Here is a 20640-nt window from a genome sequence, read left to right as displayed (position 1 = left end):
AAATGGAATGGCAATGTGACAGCTCCATCTCATAGGGAGGGGCATGAATTTTGGGACTAGTGATAGTATTGGAATGATTTCTTACTCATACTTCATGCCTCTGTGTGATTTTACACCCTCACATGGCCTATGACCAAATACTCTGACGCCTGGGTCCCATGTTTTCTGTCTATGGAGGGAAGGATTAGGGAAGTAATTCCTGATGGGTTAATGGCTACATGGCTGAGTTGAGAAACATTATTTCTTTAAACGTTTATGGAGTAACTGAGTGTGGGTTCCTGGAAGAAAGCGATGTCACCTGGAAGCATTTGAGGGCACATAGCCGTGGCAGTAGACGTGGCAGAACAGGAGCTGTATGTGTCTGGTGTTATGCAGGAGCCACCTGGCTGCTGGACACAGAGGTCACCTGAGTAGATCCAGAGGCAGAGGTGTCCTCATCATCGCCAAGTGGATTCTTTCCACAGAAGATCAGCTTCATCATGCAGGTTCGGAACTGGAGGAAGAGAGAATTATGAAGAATATGTACAAATATTTGTCAGTTTCTGCTGCCTCAACATATATAAAGCCAGGGGGTACAAAAACCTTTTCCATTGCTGATTCCTATTATCATTTCTTTACTGGTGCAACTATTACAGCAGTATTGCTCGCGACAGTGGCAAGAGGATACCAATTGAGACTATACATACAGATTATTTTGGCATAAATACTTTTATTTATACCTGGGCATAGGTTTGTGATTGCAACATTGTTATAGCTGAAGATATTTTCTGTTTATTTATCACCAAGTTATACAAGTTCCATGTAGGGAAAGTAATTTTGTGTTTAAATGTTTATTTGAATTAAAACACGTTTCAAGTGGTTTCACCTTGAGTATTGATTTTAATATTTTGGAAAGGTGTTTAAGAACATTTAAAAAAGAGCTGCACCAGGCTTTCTTATTTGTTTTATTTTAGATTAGTGCAAACTTTTTAATCTCAGATGAGTTTATCTGCTGAATTCTTTATTGGATTAGTAGCAGATCGTTATCGGATCCTGATGAAATCATAATCTAAAGTCTATAAGTAGCTTACAGCTAGATTTTCCATTTTCAGATTTCTATTTGCTTGCTGAGTTGCTGCCTCCCGTTTTTTTATATACAGAAGATTTGTAAATACTCCCTCTAGCTGTTACCTGCATATCCGAGAATGTGACTAGCACCTCTGCCTATTAGAGGCCTTGCAATAAAAACACAAGGTCTGCTTATTTACTTTGCTCCCCATTTGCAAAATGATGCAATGAATAATAATAATAAAAAAAAAAAAAAATAGAAGAAAATAATTACCATTACCTCAGCTTCCACCTACAACATGTAGCTGAGGTTGTCCTCATGCTCCTTCCGGATAAATCCTGGAGAATGCTGGAGAGTAGCTCAAGTAGCTCAAGCTTCTGCACTGTACTAAGGCATCATCTCAAGGGATTTGGCCTATTCTGCATGACCCGAGATCTTGTCAGAAGGAGCTGGACAAGGTGAGTTTATCTATTGACTTTTTTTCCCTATAGCTTTTATTTTTTTTATTGCAGTTGTTTTGCTTCGCGAGGGGGTGGCAAAGTAAACTTAGTGCAAGGTTCTCTTTAAGGAAAACCTGTACTGACATCCTGTTATGTTCTATAGAAGCTGCAATTGTTTACCTCCCCTAAAACATACCATCTGGCTGGCTGATCCAATTGTTTCACTACTTTCTAATCTGGAACGAGTATGAAGGTCAGGAGTTCTTCACTATGACTTTCTACTCTACATGCTTGTTCCACATCAGTGACTCATAATGTATAAAAGGTCAGCATGAAAGCCAATCAACTTGCATTTTTAGAAGGATTCAATAAAGATTTCCTTTATTGACTGTTTAAATCAATTCAGTGCAAGCACAAGTTTATTTTTATTTTTTAGCATATACTGTCTGCAGTGCATGTGCATTGCTGTTTACACTCCTGGACCATTCCAGCCATCTGTAAAATTCCCAGAATGGAGTCGGGCACTAGGACTATCAGTTTTCACCTAATGGGTGAAGAGGAGTGGCAGGAACCTGGAGGAAGATTGGGAAAAAATGGCAATGGTGGTGTATGGAGGGACAGCAAGGAATAGCTCTGAGCTGGTCAGTGCTAGAGGAGGGCAAACAGTGAAGTGTTGCACATTATAACAAGAGCAGTGAATCTAAACTTCAGCTGAAAGCTTACAGAAAGCCTGTTGTTTCCAATCAGGTCAGTTCTGACTTGCCATAAAAGAAAGGAACATTGAAAAGGCAAAAAAAATGTAAGACTATAGTCCTTAAGAGCCTGTTCACACTAGAGCAAAAGGCTTTACCATGCCATGTGGTATGCTGCGTTACTGCACGTTAAGATATCATATTAGTTCAGGACATCTACCAGTAGAATTGGCAATTGTTGGCTACGTAGATGCACAAGATATCACTGCCGCTCTATTTTGTTTTTTTTCACCATGGTGCACCTCAGTGAATGATGGAGTATGCTTTATCACATGTGCATTCAGAAGACATTAAAAATAAATGGCACTGCTAATTAGGGATGCACAGATACTTTTCGAGTACCAGTGCAGATACTTGGCATTTTCATGAGAACTACCAGGGTTGCAGCGGTTGCAGCTGGAACCTGGTTCTGGCACTCCACCACTGTCCTGAAATCATCAGTCTGTATTGTTTTAGAAAAACTGTCACATGACCATAAACAAAAATGTATCAGTACTCGTACTTGTAAGTACTCAGCAAGTACCAGTACTCGTACTTGCAAAACTGGTATATGTGCATCCCTTTATTTATATTTATAAAAACAAAATCGTACATTAAAATATAGATCTACAAATCCCAGGAGCTCCGTGTGCTCCTTACAAATGACAGCTGCCTCCTAATTTTTGAATTTTTCTCTAGTGTAGTCTTGGAGCTCAAAAGTATCGGTACATGTACTCGTACTTGTACTGAGTACTGTACTTGGTATCTGTGCAACCCTACTGCTAATCTAATGAGTGTTATCACACCAAACTGATGTGAATGAGATCTCAAAGTCTGCATATAAGCTATTCCTAACTCGTTTCCAGTGTAAACTTAGAAAAACAAGACGCCGTAGAATATGAATAGAACTCATCTCAGGCAAACTCACCTGCCTGTTCAAGAGAATATAGATAAATGGGTTGTATACAGTGGAGGCTTTGGAAAATACAGATGGGATGGAAGCCATACGCAAGTCAAACGTTTCCCCACGGTGAGTTACGGCCCACAAAGCAAAGGAGGCATAGGGAAGCCAGCACATCAAGAATCCAAGGATCATCATAATCACCATCCTGGTCACATCTCGCTCAGCTTTCTGCGTGGTGGCTGACTGTTCCTGTTGCTTTGCAACCTATAAAGACCAAATAATGGTGGTAAGTTTCAAATATTTACAAATGCAACATTCAACACTCTGTTTCTTTTCATGCGACATCTAATTTAATGTCAATGGAGGATAGAAATCACAAGCAAATGAAGTTAAAAAAATAACGTCCATTTATTTGGACCAAACGTCACACATATCGCATAATCCAACGTTTCGGGACCACGCAGGATCCCTTCATCAGGGCAGAGATGTGGTGAGGCGTGATGTGACATCTCTGCCCTGATGAACGGACCCTGCGTGGTCCCGAAATGTTGGATTATGCGATATGTGTGACGTTTTGGTCCAAATAAATGGATGTTATTTTTTGAACTTCATTTGCTGAGTGCTGGTGATTTATATCCTCCATTGACTGCTGTGCACGGCACCATCCGTGATCGTCACTTCGAGCACCACGATTGTTACTTGGGGGGGGAACACTGCAGGGAGTGCAGGGGGACTTACTGTTTTCTGGATCTAATTTAATGTGTTATTCTGCTAGAAAGTCTGTTCAACATGTTTATTTTTACATTGATTTTTTTAAATTGAAAGCTTAACTGCAACAAAAAAGTCAGTTCAGTTGCTGGTGGTGAAAGAGACTGAATCCCTGCCAAGTTTTACAACTCTACATGACCATGAGAAAAAAATCTGCCACACTTTCAGAAGCTCAGTTGCTGCTTAAAGCTGTAATTCCGTTTTTACTTGGAGATGTAGAGTCTTCATAAACTAAATTGGTGAATCCTACAGAGAGTGGGTGACACAGAAATGCTAAAAAAAAAAAACACCTTAAGTAGTTCAGGGCATTATTCAGCTATGATGCAGTTAGAAAGACTGCTTGGTATTCTATAATCCATTGCACCCAGATTCAGCAGCTTTTTCTGTGTGGACTGCATGATTTCATGCTTTGCAACATCAGTGTCATAGCTGGTAAGTGTAAGTGAAGGCTACAATAGGCTGAGAGAGTAGTCAGTGCTCAGAACCTAGGAACACCTAGGGGGTTATTCACTAAAGAGCCAAAGGATTTAGCCGAACGTTCAGATAATCCTTCGGCTCGCTTTGACTGCAGAAACGCTAGCACATACAACAGTGGAAGGCAGCCAAAGTAAACCGCCAAGCTTGCTTTTACTCGGCAACGCCAAACCAACAGCCAGACCAGGGAGCGGACCGAATGACTGCTTGTGTCAAAAAATTGAATTAAAAAAACCAAAACAGTATGGGGCTCCCCTCCCCAATTCATACCAGATTCTTTAGGTCTGGTAGGAATGTTAGGGACGACCCCATGCCAAAAAATAAGCAAAATGTGGAGGTCCCCCCTAAATCCCATACTAGACCCTTAAAGCAGTGGCCTGGCAGGGCAGGAAAGGGGGGGGATGCGGGCAGCAGAGGGGGGGGGGATCATCTGCATCTAGGTGCCCCTTTCATAAAGGGGGTACCCAGATGTGGGGCCCCCCTTGTGAATGAGTAAGGGGTAGTTGTTACCCCTACTCATTCACCAAATAGTGACATTGGGGGGTCCCCTCTAACATTCCTACCAGACCTAAAGGGTCTGTTTGCTACCTCTGAGGAGAATAGGGGTGAACAGCAGGGAAGGAACTGACGAACGTTCACCTCAGCCAGTCCAGCTGAGGCCCGAAGGGAGGTGAAGTGCGCCAAATGCAGCCGATGTATGGCTAAGAATAGCCATACACGGCTGCAGTGAAAAGCCGAAAAGGCTTCCGCTCACTTAATTTCGGCTCTGCTATTCATTCCGCAGCCTTCACCAGCTTAATTAATAACCCCCTAGTTTGCATTTTTCTAGACTCAGATTCAGGGCCATGAATGATACATGGGCTGTACTACACACTAGTATTTAGCTGCTATTTATCTATCTATTTAAAGCAAAATATCAACAACATTCAATTTATAGACTAAAAAATCCATAACATAATTGAATAAATGTAACCTATTTTTGCTGCATTTAATGAAACCATAATTAGCCATGTATTTTTACAACCAACTGCTACCTAGCTCAAAACAAAGTTTCTTTAGTTGCTTTAGCTCAGAAACATTTATTTTATCCATTCAGGAGGCCCCAACAACTTAAGCATATCCTGGAACTTTTTAAAGAGAAAAAAAGGCCCAATGCACCCCCCCCCCCCTTCCCTCACGGCCAAGTAGGTGGCAAAATTATGTTTCTGAAACAAAGCATGGTGACATTTTTACAAATTAAATAGTGGCTTGTTGTGTATTTTTTAATGTGGTGAATAAAAAAATTAAGGAAATGGTCAATAAAATGTTCACATCTGAATGTTGAAAAAAAAATGAAGCAGCAAAAAAAAAAAAAACTAAGAAAAGAAGGTGCTTATAGGAACTATTTAGAGTTTATTTTGAGTTAATAAAGGGGAACAACTTTTATTTACCAAAAATCTTTTGCAGACTTCCTTCCTAAAATAGTTGCCGATAGTGTTCCGAATACACATGGCAGGACTCGGATGTCAAAGTAACATCCAAGTCCCACACTTTACACGGTCAGGGCTGCTCTCCTGATGTCATTTGTGTGGAGTAGCTCTCAGTTTGACAGCCAGGCCAACTTTGTGTAAGGTACAAATAGTGAAACCCAGTACAAACCAGAATTTGTCCCAGCAATCACTGTGTATGTTTTAAAACTTATAATGTACTGAGTAGAATAGAGCAGTCAGAGGTTCCAGTTGAAGGATTTAATTGAGACAGTGAGTAAATTCCAGGATACAGCCACTATGACTCACTGAAAATAAAATAGTTTCATGTTTGACTAGATTCTATTTTTAATGATTTTTCCTCAATACTATATACAGTTTCACCATATTCTACTCCTCTTTGTACCACCATGGTAGAGCTGCAGTCATATTTATTATTGGTATTTCTATAGCGACAATAATTTATGCAGCGCTTTACACAGTGCACATTCACATCAGTCCCTGCCCTCAAGGAGCTTACAATCTAAGGTCCCTATCATACATACGAAGGCCAAATAAGACAGGAGCTAATTAACTTACCAGCATTTCTTTGGAGTGTGGGAGGAAACTCGAGTTTCTGGTGGAAACCCACACAAGCACAGGGAAAACATTCAAACTCCTTGTAGATACGCCACTGGAAGGGTAACATACCACTTCCAACTGATGTACATTGATTGTGGAAAGTATTTTTCTTACTTAATTCACTGGAGTATGGCAATACGTTTACTACATGTTTTTTTTATTAATTATATATATATAAGCATAAAACAAGAAAGAAAAACAGGGGTTTTTGAGAGGTATTCCACCACAGCTTAAAATTTTTGTAATTTTTTTAAAATTTAATATATGCTATAAATATACGTATAGAAAGCAACAAGTAGTTGCAATAGACTTAAAACGAGATCATTATAACAGGAGCATAGACCCATTTAGCATACTGTACATATTCATTATAGATCAATAAATATTCATTCAGTGTGTCCAATCCCTACGCGTTTCACAACTTGGCTTCATCAGGGGATTGTAAACTGATCACCCACTGGGAGTAGCTTGATATGGGTAGAGCTCCCTGTACGGAGTGTAGGCGGAGGTTGGATTTCTCCGACAAAAGCACTCCGCCCAGTTTTTGTCACAGGGAGCTCGGGGCTACGATAGGAGGGAGGGACTTCGGGTGTGAGCAGGAGGGCAGGGCTGCCTATGCTTATCTTGTAATATTCTTATGCTTCAACTTCCATAAACCTATCGTATAGGACGCGACGGTGGTGGCCTGTGAGCAGGGGGCATTAAGGTGGCTGCAGGAGATTGTTTGCGACCGGACCGACGGGATCTTTTACTTCCTCCCATACAAACCCGTTGCTCCATGAGTAGAACCTGACAGGTTTATGGAAATTTTTTTTAATTTTTTACAAAAATTTGAAGCTGTGGTAGAATACCTCTCAAAAACCCCTGTTTTTCTTTCTTGTGTTATAATTATTTAAATTTAAGGGGGAGAGGTTACACTCGGGGGGCCACTGTGCTAGTTGCTCACAACTGTATTGCTATATATATATAAGCACCACTTACAGCATGCAGCGTGAGGAGCAATCGTCCGTACGAAAATACAATGACAGTCAGAGGAAACCCAAAGCAGAAGCAGAACATGAAAAGTACATAGGATTCATTATTCCACTTGTTATTTACAGTGTACCAGTCTGGCCCACAGGAACACTGAAGACCTTCTGGGATGTATCTGCAGAGACGAAGAAAAAGACAAAAAAAAAGGAGGCAGGGAGGAAATAAAGGATTGTGGCAAGATGGATTACAGTTCATTTCCTATCTCCTGTAAAATATGAAATGCAGTAAAATATAACAAGTAAAATTGCATTTATACAGTACATAAGATGTTTTTTTTACCTCAATATTGTAATGCCTGTAAGCATCTGTGTTAGTCTTCAAAACACATCCCTGTGCCCCTGGGGAGTCACTAAGAACTTAGGGTTAGGCTATACAGAGGGTTTGTAAGGATTAAGCCCCCTTTTAGCACATCAAGCAATTGTAAAATGCCAGAATGTCAGTAGGCAGTTGAGGTTCTGACCTTAAACACTTGAAGGCAGGAATTAGGGCTTAGTGCTAGGATGGTTATAGGTAATCTCTGCTGAAGTATCATGGTCCTGTTTACAGTCAGGGCAAAAGTTTCAAGTGGGTAGACAGGGACATGGAGATAGAAATGATGACTAACATAAGTATTAGCAGATAGCACAATGGACCTACATTGCAGAACTTGTGTTATCTTAAAAGAAAACTAAAGACAAACCCTTTTTTTATACTTAGTCCTCTTTTGGGTCAAAGGAGCACATTTATGAATGTATTCCTGCGATCCAATGGAACTGGTATCAATCCTGCTTTAAAACTTTATTAAGCTCTAAAAAAGCACTTAATCATAGCGTGGAGAAGACAGAAAGTGAAGAGGATTTATACACACATTGACAGTCACAGTCAGGGCCGGATTTACTCTCTTTACTCTCTCTGCTGCCCCAAGGCCAGGTTCCTCAATACGCAGCCCCCTAACCGCCAACACCCCACCCATGGAGAATCGCATACCTGCAGGCGCTGCATACAAGTGATCTCGGCAACATCACCAAGTGGCGGCTTCCCCGCTGTACATTTAGCTCTGCTTTTAGTAGGGTTGCACAGATACCAAGTACAGTGCTTGGTACAAGTACGAGTACATGTACCGATACTTTTGAGCTCCAAGACTAGACTAGAGAAAAATTCAAAAGTTAGGAGGCAGCTGTCATTTGTAAGGAGCACACGGATCTCCTGGGGTTTGTACATCTCTGTTTTAATGTACGAATTTGATTTTATAAATATAAATAAAGGGATGCACAGATACCAGTTTTGAGAGTACGAGTACTGGTACTTGCCGAGTACTTACAAGTACGAGTACTGATACATTTTTGTTTATTGTCATGTGACAGTTTTTCTAAAACAATACAGACTAATGATTTCAGGACAGTGATGGAGAGCCAGAGCCAGGTCCCAGCTGCAACCTCTGCAACCCTGGTAGTTCTCATGAAAATGCCAAGTATCGGCACTGGTACTCGAAAGGTATCTGTGCATCCCTAGCTTTTAGTTGTAGAAAACAACTAGCCGCCCGGTGCCTGGAACTGCATGTGCCAAGATAGGAATTCCACACCCCTGCTGCCCCTCTACTCCCTGCTGACCTCAAGGCTGGGCCTTGGTTGGCCTTGTGGGAAATCCGGCCCTGGTCACAGTTAATGATATATGTGCACAGTTCTCTACATTAGTTCAAGATCAATATAATAAAAGTAAAGACATTATATTCCAAAAACTCTTTCATCCATGACATATTGTTTATGCATCATAGAAATGTATTGCTATTCATATGTTTAGGAATATTGTACAGCATATTGTGGCTCATCCAATAGTGCCTACGCTGTTCATTATTGCTCGTTATCACCGTCCCCCAAGAAAGCCTAAGTGGCCCAACGCTCAAAAGTATTTGATGCGTTGATTGGGCAATCAAGCTAGTGACATTATTTAAGTTATATGCACCTTCAGTCTCTCCTCGTTTGATTTTTTAAAAATAAATAATAGTAGGGAAGGCAGATCATATACTGTGTATTTCTACTTTATATGGAATATCAGAATAAAACATGCTCTTGAGCTATCTATTTTTTACAATTACTAAAGGCACAGAACTATTAAAAAATTGTAAAAGTACCAGACCTGCTCCAGCCCAGTAGAGGAGGACAAGCTGCCATAGCCCCAATCACCCAAGTGAAGATACAACCAAGGATGGCATGGTTTTCTCTGAAGGTGAAGCTGCCCATGGGCTTACAGATGACCAGGAATCTTTCGAAAGCCACAACAGCTAGAGACCACAAGCTGACCATTCCTAAAAGAGAGATGTTAATCAAAGAAAAATTATACATTAGTGCAGAGAAAAGAGGATAGCCTAATGTTACATAGTTACATAGTATTTGAGGTAGAAAAAAAGACATAAGTCCATCAAGTCCAACCTGTTGTGTGTGTGTGTGTGTGTATAGGTCCATGAGTGTTCTCATTCTTAAGAGTACCTGTACCCTTGTGCATTTCGGTCTCTCAGGAAATCGTCCAAAAGCCTCTTGAATTATTCCAGATTAATTGCGGAAATTACCGATTGAGGCAGTGAGTTCCAGACCCTAACCGCGCAAACTGAGAAGAAACCCCTTCGCCCCTTGTGTTCGAATTTTTTTTCTACCAGTTTTAGGTGGTGTCCTCTAGTCTTTGTTACGGAATTAATCTCAAAGAGTTTGTTGCTAATGTTGCTATGACTATGGAACATTTTGTACATGAAAATCATGTCCCCCCTTAATCTCCTTACTTCCAACGTAAACATGTTTAAATTTAGTAGCCGTGTCTCATAGCTCTGGTCCTCCATCCCTTTTATGAGTTTGGTTGCCCTCCGCTGGACTTTCTCCAGCTCAAGGACATCCTTTCTGTGGACCGGTGCCCAAAACTGCACCGCATACTCCAGGTGGGGCCGAACCATTGATGTGTAAAGTGGCACAATTATAGACCTATCCCAGCAAAATATTCCCTTCTTGATGCAGGACAAGATTCTACTGGCTTTGCTTACAGCAACCTGGCACTGTAATTTATTATTCAGTTTGTGGTCTACAATGACCCCCAAATCTTTCTCCATTTCCGACTTCCCTAGCGGTATACCCATAATTGTATAACCCATTTGTTTATTTTTATGTCCAAAGTGCATTACTTTGCATTTATCGACATTAAACCTCATCTGCCACATAGTTGCCCACTCCCCTATTTTATCCAGGTCCTCCTGCAATGTTACACTATCTTGGTCTGTTTCTATTACCCTCCCAATTTTGGTATCGTTCAAATGTAAATAGTATATACTATGTAATTAATTTAATACTAATACTAAAGAACCAATATTAAAAAAAACACACACATTTTAAATTTGGAATTTTATACCCAATACCAATAATTTGGGAATGCAAAGCAGTCAAAAACACTTTGCATTGCAAGCCTCAACAAATAGTATGGAGCTTGTCAAATTCATCCCCTTTCAGTAGAAGAGCCATGTCAGTCAGTTTTTGAGGCCGACGTTGCTTGGTTATTTCTCAGCCAAAGAAATATGACAAGCCAACAGAGTTTATATAGCTTCTGAAAATATTGCAACCAATATTCTGAGTCGTGGAAGGTTCAGGGTAATCATCATGCTAGTAAACACATCTGCTTAGTAATATTGCTTTCCAATATTTTTTAGTGAAGCTGAAAGCTATAGACTTGTTAGATTGTTACCTTTTATTGTAACGCAAGAGCAATGTACAATCTTACCAATTTACCATATTGCTGTGCTCTTAACTTTTATTTGCAAGAATATGAGTCCCTACACTTCTCTGACATAAATATAATTGTGGAATGTCCTTGCGTGCTGTGTCATAGCAAATTGAATCAAGTAGAACATAAATGGAAGCCATATGATGGCTAGGACTATGTAGTGGCTTGGCATACACAGATTACATTTGTATGCGTTGCTAGTAACATATACGGTATACAGCATTAATAGATACTATATTGATAGGAGTGTGACCACTTTGCAGTCTTTACAGGAACAGTTATTTGAAGTTACCACTTGCTGAATCCCAGAAAACCTCCAGATGCACCAGGGGACCCTAGGTGCACTTGTATGGGCCACCTGCACTCACCGGTTAATGGTGCTTCAGGTCATAGATAGTCCCCTTGCGTAGTGTTTGTAACCCTACACTGTGCCTGTCTCTAGATCAGCGGTTCTCAACCTGTGGGTCGCGACCCCGTCGGGGGTCGAATGACGATTTGCCAGGGGTCGCCCGGGAGTCTCCCGCTATTAGATAGCGGCTCCATCAGGTCCTCTTCTAGTGATTGACAGCAGCAAAGGGCGGGTGCAATAGCAAATTTGCTATTGGCTATTGCAAAGTGAAATAGCCAATAGGAATCTAGCTATGCATTCCTATGGTGTTTGGGTTTTTTTTGACGGCGTACGCCAGTGGTTCTCAAGCTGTGGGTCGCTGTGTAATTTCTGCTGTGCTAGGTGAGAGTCCTCCTCAGCCCTCTCCTAGCGCAGCAGTGTCAGTTCTCCTGCCACGCCACGAGATGTGGCTGTAGCAGTCGCGTCATCCCTAAAATTTTAACCTTTGGGGGTCACCACTACATGGCAAATGTTACCAAGGGGTCCCGGCCCTAGAAAGGTTGAGAACCACTGCTCTACATAGTATTTGAGGTTGATTAAAGACATTAGTCCATCAAGTCCAACCTATAGGAACCTCTAGATGATCTTCTCTCACATGAGGTCAGCACATCATTTACTACAGACCAATGCCCGTTGTTACTCTAAGACACTTTCCTGACTCTCACCTATTTTCTGAGCCAAAAGCCCACTTATAGACTTAAACCAAGGAGCCAAACCTACTCACCCACAGGATCAAAGACTCGGAAGACACCCATAGTAATGAAAAGGCAATCTCATTAATTAGCTGGTCTCCTTAACCGGGTATTTATTTTTCTCTGCCAGTTTTTTTTAGGATAGGTGGACATTTGTGTAGGCCATGCTATGTATGCACAGTTCAGATATGCTAGCTAGAGTTGCAACACACACAGGTCCATATAATTGCACCATATGGTACCTCACTCATGTATTGGTGTCTAAAGTATTGAATGTCTAAACTGGCCAGAGAAAGGAGCTTCAGCCTCTTTATTAGTTTACACAGCTCTCTCATTGACAGTCACTGGGCTTAGATACATTAACACAATTTTTCTCAAACTTTTTACCACAAAGAAACCATTAAAGTAACTTTTAGGCCTCAAAGAACCTCTGCTAAAATAATATGATATCTAAAACTCAGTGGTAAGTTGTAGAAACGTTTAAATAAAGAATAATATAGCATATCTAGAATTATTATTGGTGGTCAGTGGAGAAATGTGCCCTAACACTGGTGTTTAGTACAGGCCACTGATCACCCCACTACTGCTCTCTGATACCCTAACAAACTCTGAAGGAACCATAGGGTTCCTTTGATCCCTGGTTGAGAAAAGGCTGCTCTAACACATATTCAGAGTGCAGAGTAAAGGGAGGCTGAAGGAAGTTTCTGGAGTATATTAGCAGAAGTGAGTCACAAAGAATGCTGGCAATAATGTGTGAGTTTGAGTGATCTGCTAGAGGAATAGATCATATGTAGTCTGTTCATTCTAATCAAATCAAATTAAAGTGTTTCTCCCACAAGAGAAGCTAGATCATGTGAAATATTGTAGAAATTACACTGCTGTTACGGTAAATTTGATTCTCTCTATTTAAAGCTGACCTCCAGGCAGATATAAAAGACACAAACTAATGCAGCTCTGTATTCATTATTACACCATTAAATTACATTTTTACATGCCAGCAGTGTAAGTCCATGAATTAACTTAGTTTTTAGTTTCTTGTAGTCGATGTACAGCAGAGCTCAGACTGATATGGTTCTGCATTAATAACTAGGGATGAGTGAAATGGAGAATTTATATATCCCGAAAAATGCAGTTTAAATTAGTAGTAGGAGAAAAATGTCTCCATTTCTTTAAAATGCATTGAAGTAAAAGCAAAACAGAAATACAAAGAACACTATTTTTTTTTTAAACGACTTAAAATGCAGCACTACCAGCCCCCCCCCCCCAAGCAAAATATACTCAAGCAAATATTGCCTAAGCAGTTCAATGGACAAATTGAGAATTTCCACTTGGCTGAAATAGACAAAAGACAATAAAAATAAAGACATACGTACTGCTGCATGTTATAAGCCTCTTTTTACAAATTGGTTTAATGTAAATCAGTATATCTCGGACAAATAACAATGTTTACAGATTGATGTTGGTAAGACATCGATATGTTGGTAAGGTATCGATAAAAAAAATAAAAAAGGCATACCTCCAAGGGTGGCTGTGAAACCTTCTATCTTACATGCCAAAGTACCCATTGCGAAATACATCTGAGAGAAGCTGTAGAAGGCAGTGGTGGAACCAAAACAGATTACTACAAGGTTGGCAACAGCCAGGTTTACCAGGATGTAGTTAAGGTGGGAACGCAGTTTCTTGTACTTGATAGTGCAGATGATGGTCAGAACGTTCAGGGGAAAGCCAAAGATTATGGTAAACAACATGAAGGCCGACATACTCATAAAAACGCCTGGGGTTCCCAGATGCGTCTGGGGTACCAGGAACGGGCTAAGAGCCGTAATGTTAGTTGTTTCCAGAGGAATGGGGATGTAGAATTCATCCGGCATTTCCATCCTGATATCTGGTCGGCCTTTGCTCATTTTGGAACTTAGGGATGTTAGCTAGACAGGTGAAGAAAAGATGATTTCCAACCCCAGCAACTGGAACCCTCTGAGCTGCGACCGTTGATGGTCCACTGGTGCAGACAGAGGACCTTTCCCTATAATACAATGCAGGTGACATGGAAAAGCATCTTTTATAGTCCAGCAAAGAAGAAAAGGCCTGGCATGGGCCCCAATTTTTAACTTCCTCATAATCTTATTGGAAGACAAAAAGCTGAGCTCAGTGATTTATCCAACTGTAAAGATGGACTTGCTTGGGAAGGTGGTAAGGGATAATCTTCAAGACAATCTCCTGCAAAGCCACCTAATCACAGGCGGACAACATTAATCTAGTATTTTAAGATTCTTATCATGGTCACTCACACATATGCATACGCATACAGTTCATAAGTGAACCATATAAGGCATAAACAATTACAAACAAAATATAATAAAGATTTAAAACAACCATCCATTTTCCTTAAAACAATATAAATACAGTATGTATGTATGTATGTATGTATGTATATATATATATATCTCTCGTATTTTTCACTCCATAAGACGCACTTCCCCCCCAAAAGGCGGGCAAAAATGTCTCTGCTTCTTATGGAGCGAACGTGTGAGAGCTGAGGGAATCCCTATCGCACGACGTCCGGGACATGCCGTTTTGGGCGCCAGGCGAGTAGTTTTTTTGTACATTTAGCCCTGCCCCGGACAAGCAGAGCTAAAAGTATAGTGTGGAGCCGCCGCTCGTTTTCATACAAGTGATCTGATTAGATCACTTGTATGAAAGGAGCAGCGGCGATCCCCTCCGCCCTCTGGGGGACCCGTGACCACGGCATAGGAGCTCACCATAGAGCCCGTAGAGCAGACGAAGAACGTCCGTTCTTCGTCTGCTCTGTGTGATCACTGAGACCGTGGCGCTGTAATCACAGCGCCACCTGTCTCAGCTGTCACTAACTACACAGAACCCTACCCTCCCTGCGTCCTATGGTCAGGTGCGCCTTATGAAGAACAAAATACGGTATATATATTTATTTAAAACACACAGCTGACATTGTTTGCACAATAAAATACAGGTGTATACTATGATGGTATATAAAAAAAAGGCATTTGAAACATGTTTACAATAAATCGAGCCCCAAGAATCTTTCTTGACATGCTCTTTGACATGCAGCAGTCTGTAATTTATTAATTTACACTTGAAACCTAAAGCTTTTATCACTCTCCGCATATCGATTGTTCCGGACCCCCCAAAAAATTAGTTTTTTTGTGTGTCTAGACTACACTGGTGTGAACAGTGCCCAGAAATACCATAGGGATACATGTGGATGCTTTTTTGGTCCGCGAACAAACTGTTCTGGTCTGGACATGATCCGGACATGGCGTGAACAAACAATCAGCCTGCTGGAAAGAACTGAACTACACTAAAATGCATGTGAGATATAAATAGGGTTTTGCGCTTCCTAACGCACATCTATTTATTGTTTTTTACGGTGCCCATGGTAAAACAAAATGCACTACACTACAAGCAATGTGACAGATGTGTACAGACCCTTAGGGCTTGTTCACACCAAGCGCGTTCCAGGTGCAGAGCAGAGCAGTTACAGACCGGATCAAAACTGCGTCCAATGTATTTCAATGGTATTTTGGGCTCTAGTTCACACCACAGCGTTCAGTTCCAGAACGTAAAAAAAAACTGCAGCAAGCCCTATTTTACCTGCTCTGGAACGCATGCAAACGCCCTGGAACGCACTGAAAGCCCATTTAAAAAAAAAAACCAAAAATATATATTTAAAACAAAAACGCCCCGGAACGCATCAAAAATGAGCCAAGAAAACGCGTTATAACACACTGCACTGTGTGTGCAGAAACTCATGCAGATCTGGTCTGCATTTGGTGTGAACAAGCCCTCAAAGCAATCTGCAGTGTGTTCTGGAATCAATTTCCTTACACATACACTAGGTGGAAGCAGAACCTCAGATATACAGAAATCAATACCTTGTTGCCATGTAAGGCAAATAACAGAAATATGGACGATTAAGGGGCAGCCATCACTGCCCTTCTTCAGAAAATAATAGTTTCCTGATCGATATGCGTCAATGACCAGAGCAGAATGTACAGATCAGGAGAGATAAAGTCAGATGCGCTTTAAAAAATAGAAAAATCAAAGGAGCCGAGTAGAAAATTCTCAGTGTCTGCATCCTATCAGGCATTATATTTAGACAGCTGGCACACGGGGCGTCTGGCTGAACGAGATGACATGTATGGCTAGTCTTAGGCTGGGCACACACCTTACAACCATCGCAAGACTTTTGTCTTGCGATGGTTGTAAGGTACTTAAAAAAACGTACAATCTGCCTATCTTGCATAGGCAGATCGTACTTGCGATGATCGCAAGCCACCCCCCTGAGGGGCAGGTTACCGATGACCGCAATGCCGAACAGGCACTGTGCGCTTGCGCACACCGGCCCGTCCGACTTTTATCTCACGAACATGCTACACACCCGCCGAACATCGCACGATGCTCGGCGGGTTTTGAAACATGTTCGTAAGTTTAAAGTCGTGCGGCCTTACAGTAGTAGAGGTCGCACGGCTTCCACACACCTTACGATAATCGTACGATCGCGGGATTTCCCGCGATTATCGTACGGTTTGTGGGGACCTTCAGTATTGAATTAATCCCACCCTCCGTTAGGGTTGCCACCTGTCCAGGATTCACCCGGACAGTGCGGGTTTTGAATGCTGTGTTCGGGTTTCATGGCATCAGAAACCCGGACACAAGATGTCAAGCAGACAGGGACAACCAAAATTAAGATAGGGGCTACTGGCCCCGCACTGAAAACAGTCTCAACTGTGATATTTACATATGAATGGGCGGCGCTATGCACATATGAATAAGCTACGACTTATTCTCCCAAAAAAATGTCTGCGTGTCGCTAGAGTGTTCGGGTTTGGCTTGAAGAAAAGGTGGCAACCCTACCCTCCGTGTTTCTCAAGTTTACTTTGAGGGCCCATCCACACCACATCCAGATCATCTGCAGACCAGACCAGATTGTTTCTGGACCCAAAATGCATCCTAATGTATCCCTATGCTATTTCTGGCCTCTGTTCACACCGTTCCAGTCCGAATGCAATGGAACTATGGACAGGTTCTCACCATTTTCCGGACCAGACCTGGTCCCGGAAAATGGTGAGAACCTGCCCTAAAGCTGAACTTCAGGTATCTCTAGACTTTGGCCAGGTTCACACCATTTTCCGGAGCACATCTGAAACACGGTGCTTTGCGTTTTGACATGTTTTTGCAGCGTTTTTACAACAAATTTCTCAAGTTCTGGAGCAGTTTTTTTTTAGCTTAAAATGGGCTTTCAGGTGCGGCCCAGAGCATTTGCATGCATTTTTCATGCACAATTCTTGCCTTCTCCCTTGCTCCCCCAGCCTTAGTGTTCTTCTCTGTTCTCCCATTTTCCCAGGAGCTCCCACGGAGTGGCTTCAAGGGACTGATGGTATGGAAAAACAGTATGGTCAACTGGTCAAGAAACTTGCACAATAAAATCCTAGTTAGCATAGATGTGTTAAATAACATCAGCCAAAAGAATTTCCTTCAATACATAAGCATACACCCTAAATATACCCATACCTAATCTATTTCAATCATAATTTGCAACAACCACCAGCTACAGAGGACTACAAATCCCAGCAATACATTATACAGCAATGCAGAATACTAGGAATGCACTGATACCGGTTTTTCGGTTAAGAGTACCGATATTTTGCTTTCAGTACTCGCAGATACCAACACCGCGTACCAATACCTGGTATGGAGCCGGCTTCTCGGGTAATCAGGAAGCCGTGGGCAGCGGGTAATAACATGCTGCCTGCTTCCTGATTGCCTGGGAAGCCGGCTCAATGTTGTTAGGCCGGCTCGATTGTGATCGAGCCGGCTTCCTGGCCAATCAGAAATCCGGGCAGCAAGTAATGACCCACCTCCTGGCTTCCTGATCAGCCGTCAAGCTGACTTAATGCTGATTGGCTGGAAAGCTGGCTTACCAGCCAATCAGCATCGAGTCGGCTCTTCGGCCGGCTTACCAGCCAATCACCAAGGAAGCCGTGAGGTGGGTCATTACTCGCAGCCCACCTTCCTCATTGCTCGGGAGGCCGGCTTCATGTTCCCTTACGGCACTGCCGTTCAGAGGAAATATTCCTCTAAATCAAAAGTTCCGGTATCGGGGAAGGTATCGGAGCATTTGGGCAAGTATGAGTTCCTATTGGGTTGATCTCAACTGCCTGCTTCTAATAGAGCCTGCCAGGACCCCCTCCGCTGCTTCTGGCACTGGAGAAAGACAGACCCAGTCAGTAACCCAGCACACCAAGCAACTGGAGTGCGGGCGGCCAGATCAGAGAAACCACTCTCATGCTCTCACTGCCCTGCTCGGAGCAGGCCAGTACAGCGCATGGAGCAGGCTGATGCATGGCATCGGGCAACCAAGTGCCCGACGCAATGCATTGGGCATAGCGGGACGGCCAGGCTGAACACAATCAGGCTGACTGTGCCCAGTATGCACAATGGCCAGTCCGGCCCTGGCTCCATGTAAACAGTGAGAGGGGAGAGCTGCACTCGCACCCTTCACCTCTCAGCTATCACAGAAGTTCCAGCACAGTACACTGTATTGGAAATTAAAGGTTCAATAAAGGGAACTTGTCACCTCCAAATGCTATCATACAGGGGCTTTTTTAAAAATAATTAAAAAAAATTATTAAATGAAAATGTAAAAAAAGTTTAAACAAAACAATAAGAAATGATAATTAAAAAAAAAAGAAAAAATATTTTCGGTTTCGGCCTAACTTTTTTTTTCTGTTTAAAATTTTAGACTCTAGTAATAAATAGTAAAGTAAAGTTTAATATATTAAACTTAAAGGAGAACTATGGTGTGTGAAAATCACTCATCCTCATAGTTCGAGCCGACGTGTGACAATGCAACTGTCACATGTCGGCTCAATAGATCGGGAAGTGAGCGAACACATACCGTTGCTCACTCACTTCCCAATCATGTCCCTGCAGCCGTGACTGTCACTCAAGCTCCCTGCAGGGATTCCCCCCTCCCCGATCCTCCAGCGCTGACTGGAGGAACGAACGGGGGGAGGGGCGGGCACAGCTCGCTCTGTCTGTACCCCATTGTTCTCCTTTAATTTATTTGTTTTCTTTAAGAAAACTTTATTCCCCCCACTATATTGCGAAACACAGGGCAAATAAACGGATTGCATAAACTGTTCGTGTGTCATTAAGATAAGCCTATATTGGATTAAAGAGGGTATACATTAGCATGACACCGCTAAAATCTCAATTGACATTGTATTCACCTATGCAAGCATTTGATTCTTGCAAATGTCATCCAAATCATCGGACATCATTGGGACCTGGGGGTTAATATGGGGAGGGAATTTCTTATTTATTTTTAGGAAAATATATAGCAGTGATCCTTTGCTGCAGGGGCAGGTTGGATAGAGCTGCAAGAAGCTCTGTCCAAGCCTCCATGCTAGGAAGATATGCTGTCATGTCACCTTTCAGTGTAAACACAATGCGTCACTGACAGGTGGCAGCTTCAGCCCTAGTGCCAGCTGGAAGGAGAAAACAACTTAGTCTGGGGTGCCATTTCAAAATTGCACAGGGACGAAAAGCCGTGGGACACCTTGGACTCAAGTGGTTAAAGCCATGGGCTTGCAGAAAGTGGTTTAAATAAACGCTGCGCATCATTCAAGCTACAAGAGAACAGTCACTGGATTGAAGAGCAGTTTGTGGAGGGCAATTCATTTAAAAAATTTGTTTCTTAAACTGAAATTGGGCTTTAATACCTTGGGTTGGGTCTCTGACCTTCAACTAGGGTTGCCACCTGTCCAGGATTCAACCGGACAGCCCGGGTTTCATGGCAGCTGACACCCAGACACATGATGTCAGGTAGACAGGGGCAACGAAAATTAAGATGGGGCTACTGGTCCCCCACTAAAAATAATCTCTACTGTAATATGTACATATGAATAGGTCAATCTATTGACATATGAAAAAGCCGCGACTCATTCTCCCCATAAAAATGTCTGTGCGTCGCTAGAGTGTTCGGGTTTCGCTGAAAGAAAAGGTGGCAAACTTACCTTCAACAGATATGCATACTGCACTGGCTGCATGATGATTCTGGGTCAGTAACTTAGAAAGTATTGAAGCCACTGGATCTCAACAACAGCCAGACAACCTGCACAAAGAAAATGGCAGCAGAAATGGCAGCACTCATTTTCCTTTAGCGATAAAAGCAAAAACATTTGTAAATTATATACTTTCATATGGGAATTTGTAGAACAGTGGCTTAGAGGTTAGCCCTTCTGGCTGGAAGCACTGGTTTGAATTCAGGTTAGGACACTATCTGCATGGAGGTTGTGTG

General features: G+C 42.0%; 1 protein-coding gene across 1 annotated transcript; it reads right to left on the bottom strand.

The window, feature by feature from the left end:
• Positions 1–343: 343 nt before the first annotated feature.
• On the bottom strand, positions 344–14206 carry LOC108790454 (blue-sensitive opsin-like). The gene is made up of 5 exons (XM_018560713.1): positions 13819–14206; positions 9600–9768; positions 7434–7599; positions 3148–3387; positions 344–493 (listed from the first exon to the last, which is right to left on the bottom strand). The coding sequence occupies exons 1-5, from the start codon at positions 14204–14206 to the stop codon at positions 368–370; spliced, it is 1089 nt and encodes a 362-aa protein (XP_018416215.1). The 3' UTR covers positions 344–367.
• Between the last annotated feature and the right edge of the window lie 6434 nt (positions 14207–20640).

This window comes from Nanorana parkeri, unplaced genomic scaffold (genome assembly GCF_000935625.1).
Source record: "Nanorana parkeri isolate BGI_ZX_2015 unplaced genomic scaffold, ASM93562v1 scaffold475, whole genome shotgun sequence".
Lineage (NCBI taxonomy): Eukaryota > Metazoa > Chordata > Amphibia > Anura > Dicroglossidae > Nanorana > Nanorana parkeri.
This window is presented reverse-complemented; position numbering and strand designations above follow the sequence as displayed.

What these genes read in the sequence shown, in the direction of transcription:
- LOC108790454 (XM_018560713.1), bottom strand. Translation starts at nt 14,206, where the DNA reads ATGAGCAAAGGCCGACCAGATATCAGGATGGAAATGCCGGATGAATTC. An exon ending in TTTCACAGCCACCCTTGGAG is followed by an intron (nt 9,769 to 13,818) that starts GTATGCCTTTTT and finishes TCTCTCTTTTAG; the next exon opens with GAATGGTCAGCTTGTGGTCT. An exon ending in CCTCTACTGGGCTGGAGCAG is followed by an intron (nt 7,600 to 9,599) that starts GTCTGGTACTTT and finishes TCGTCTCTGCAG; the next exon opens with ATACATCCCAGAAGGTCTTC.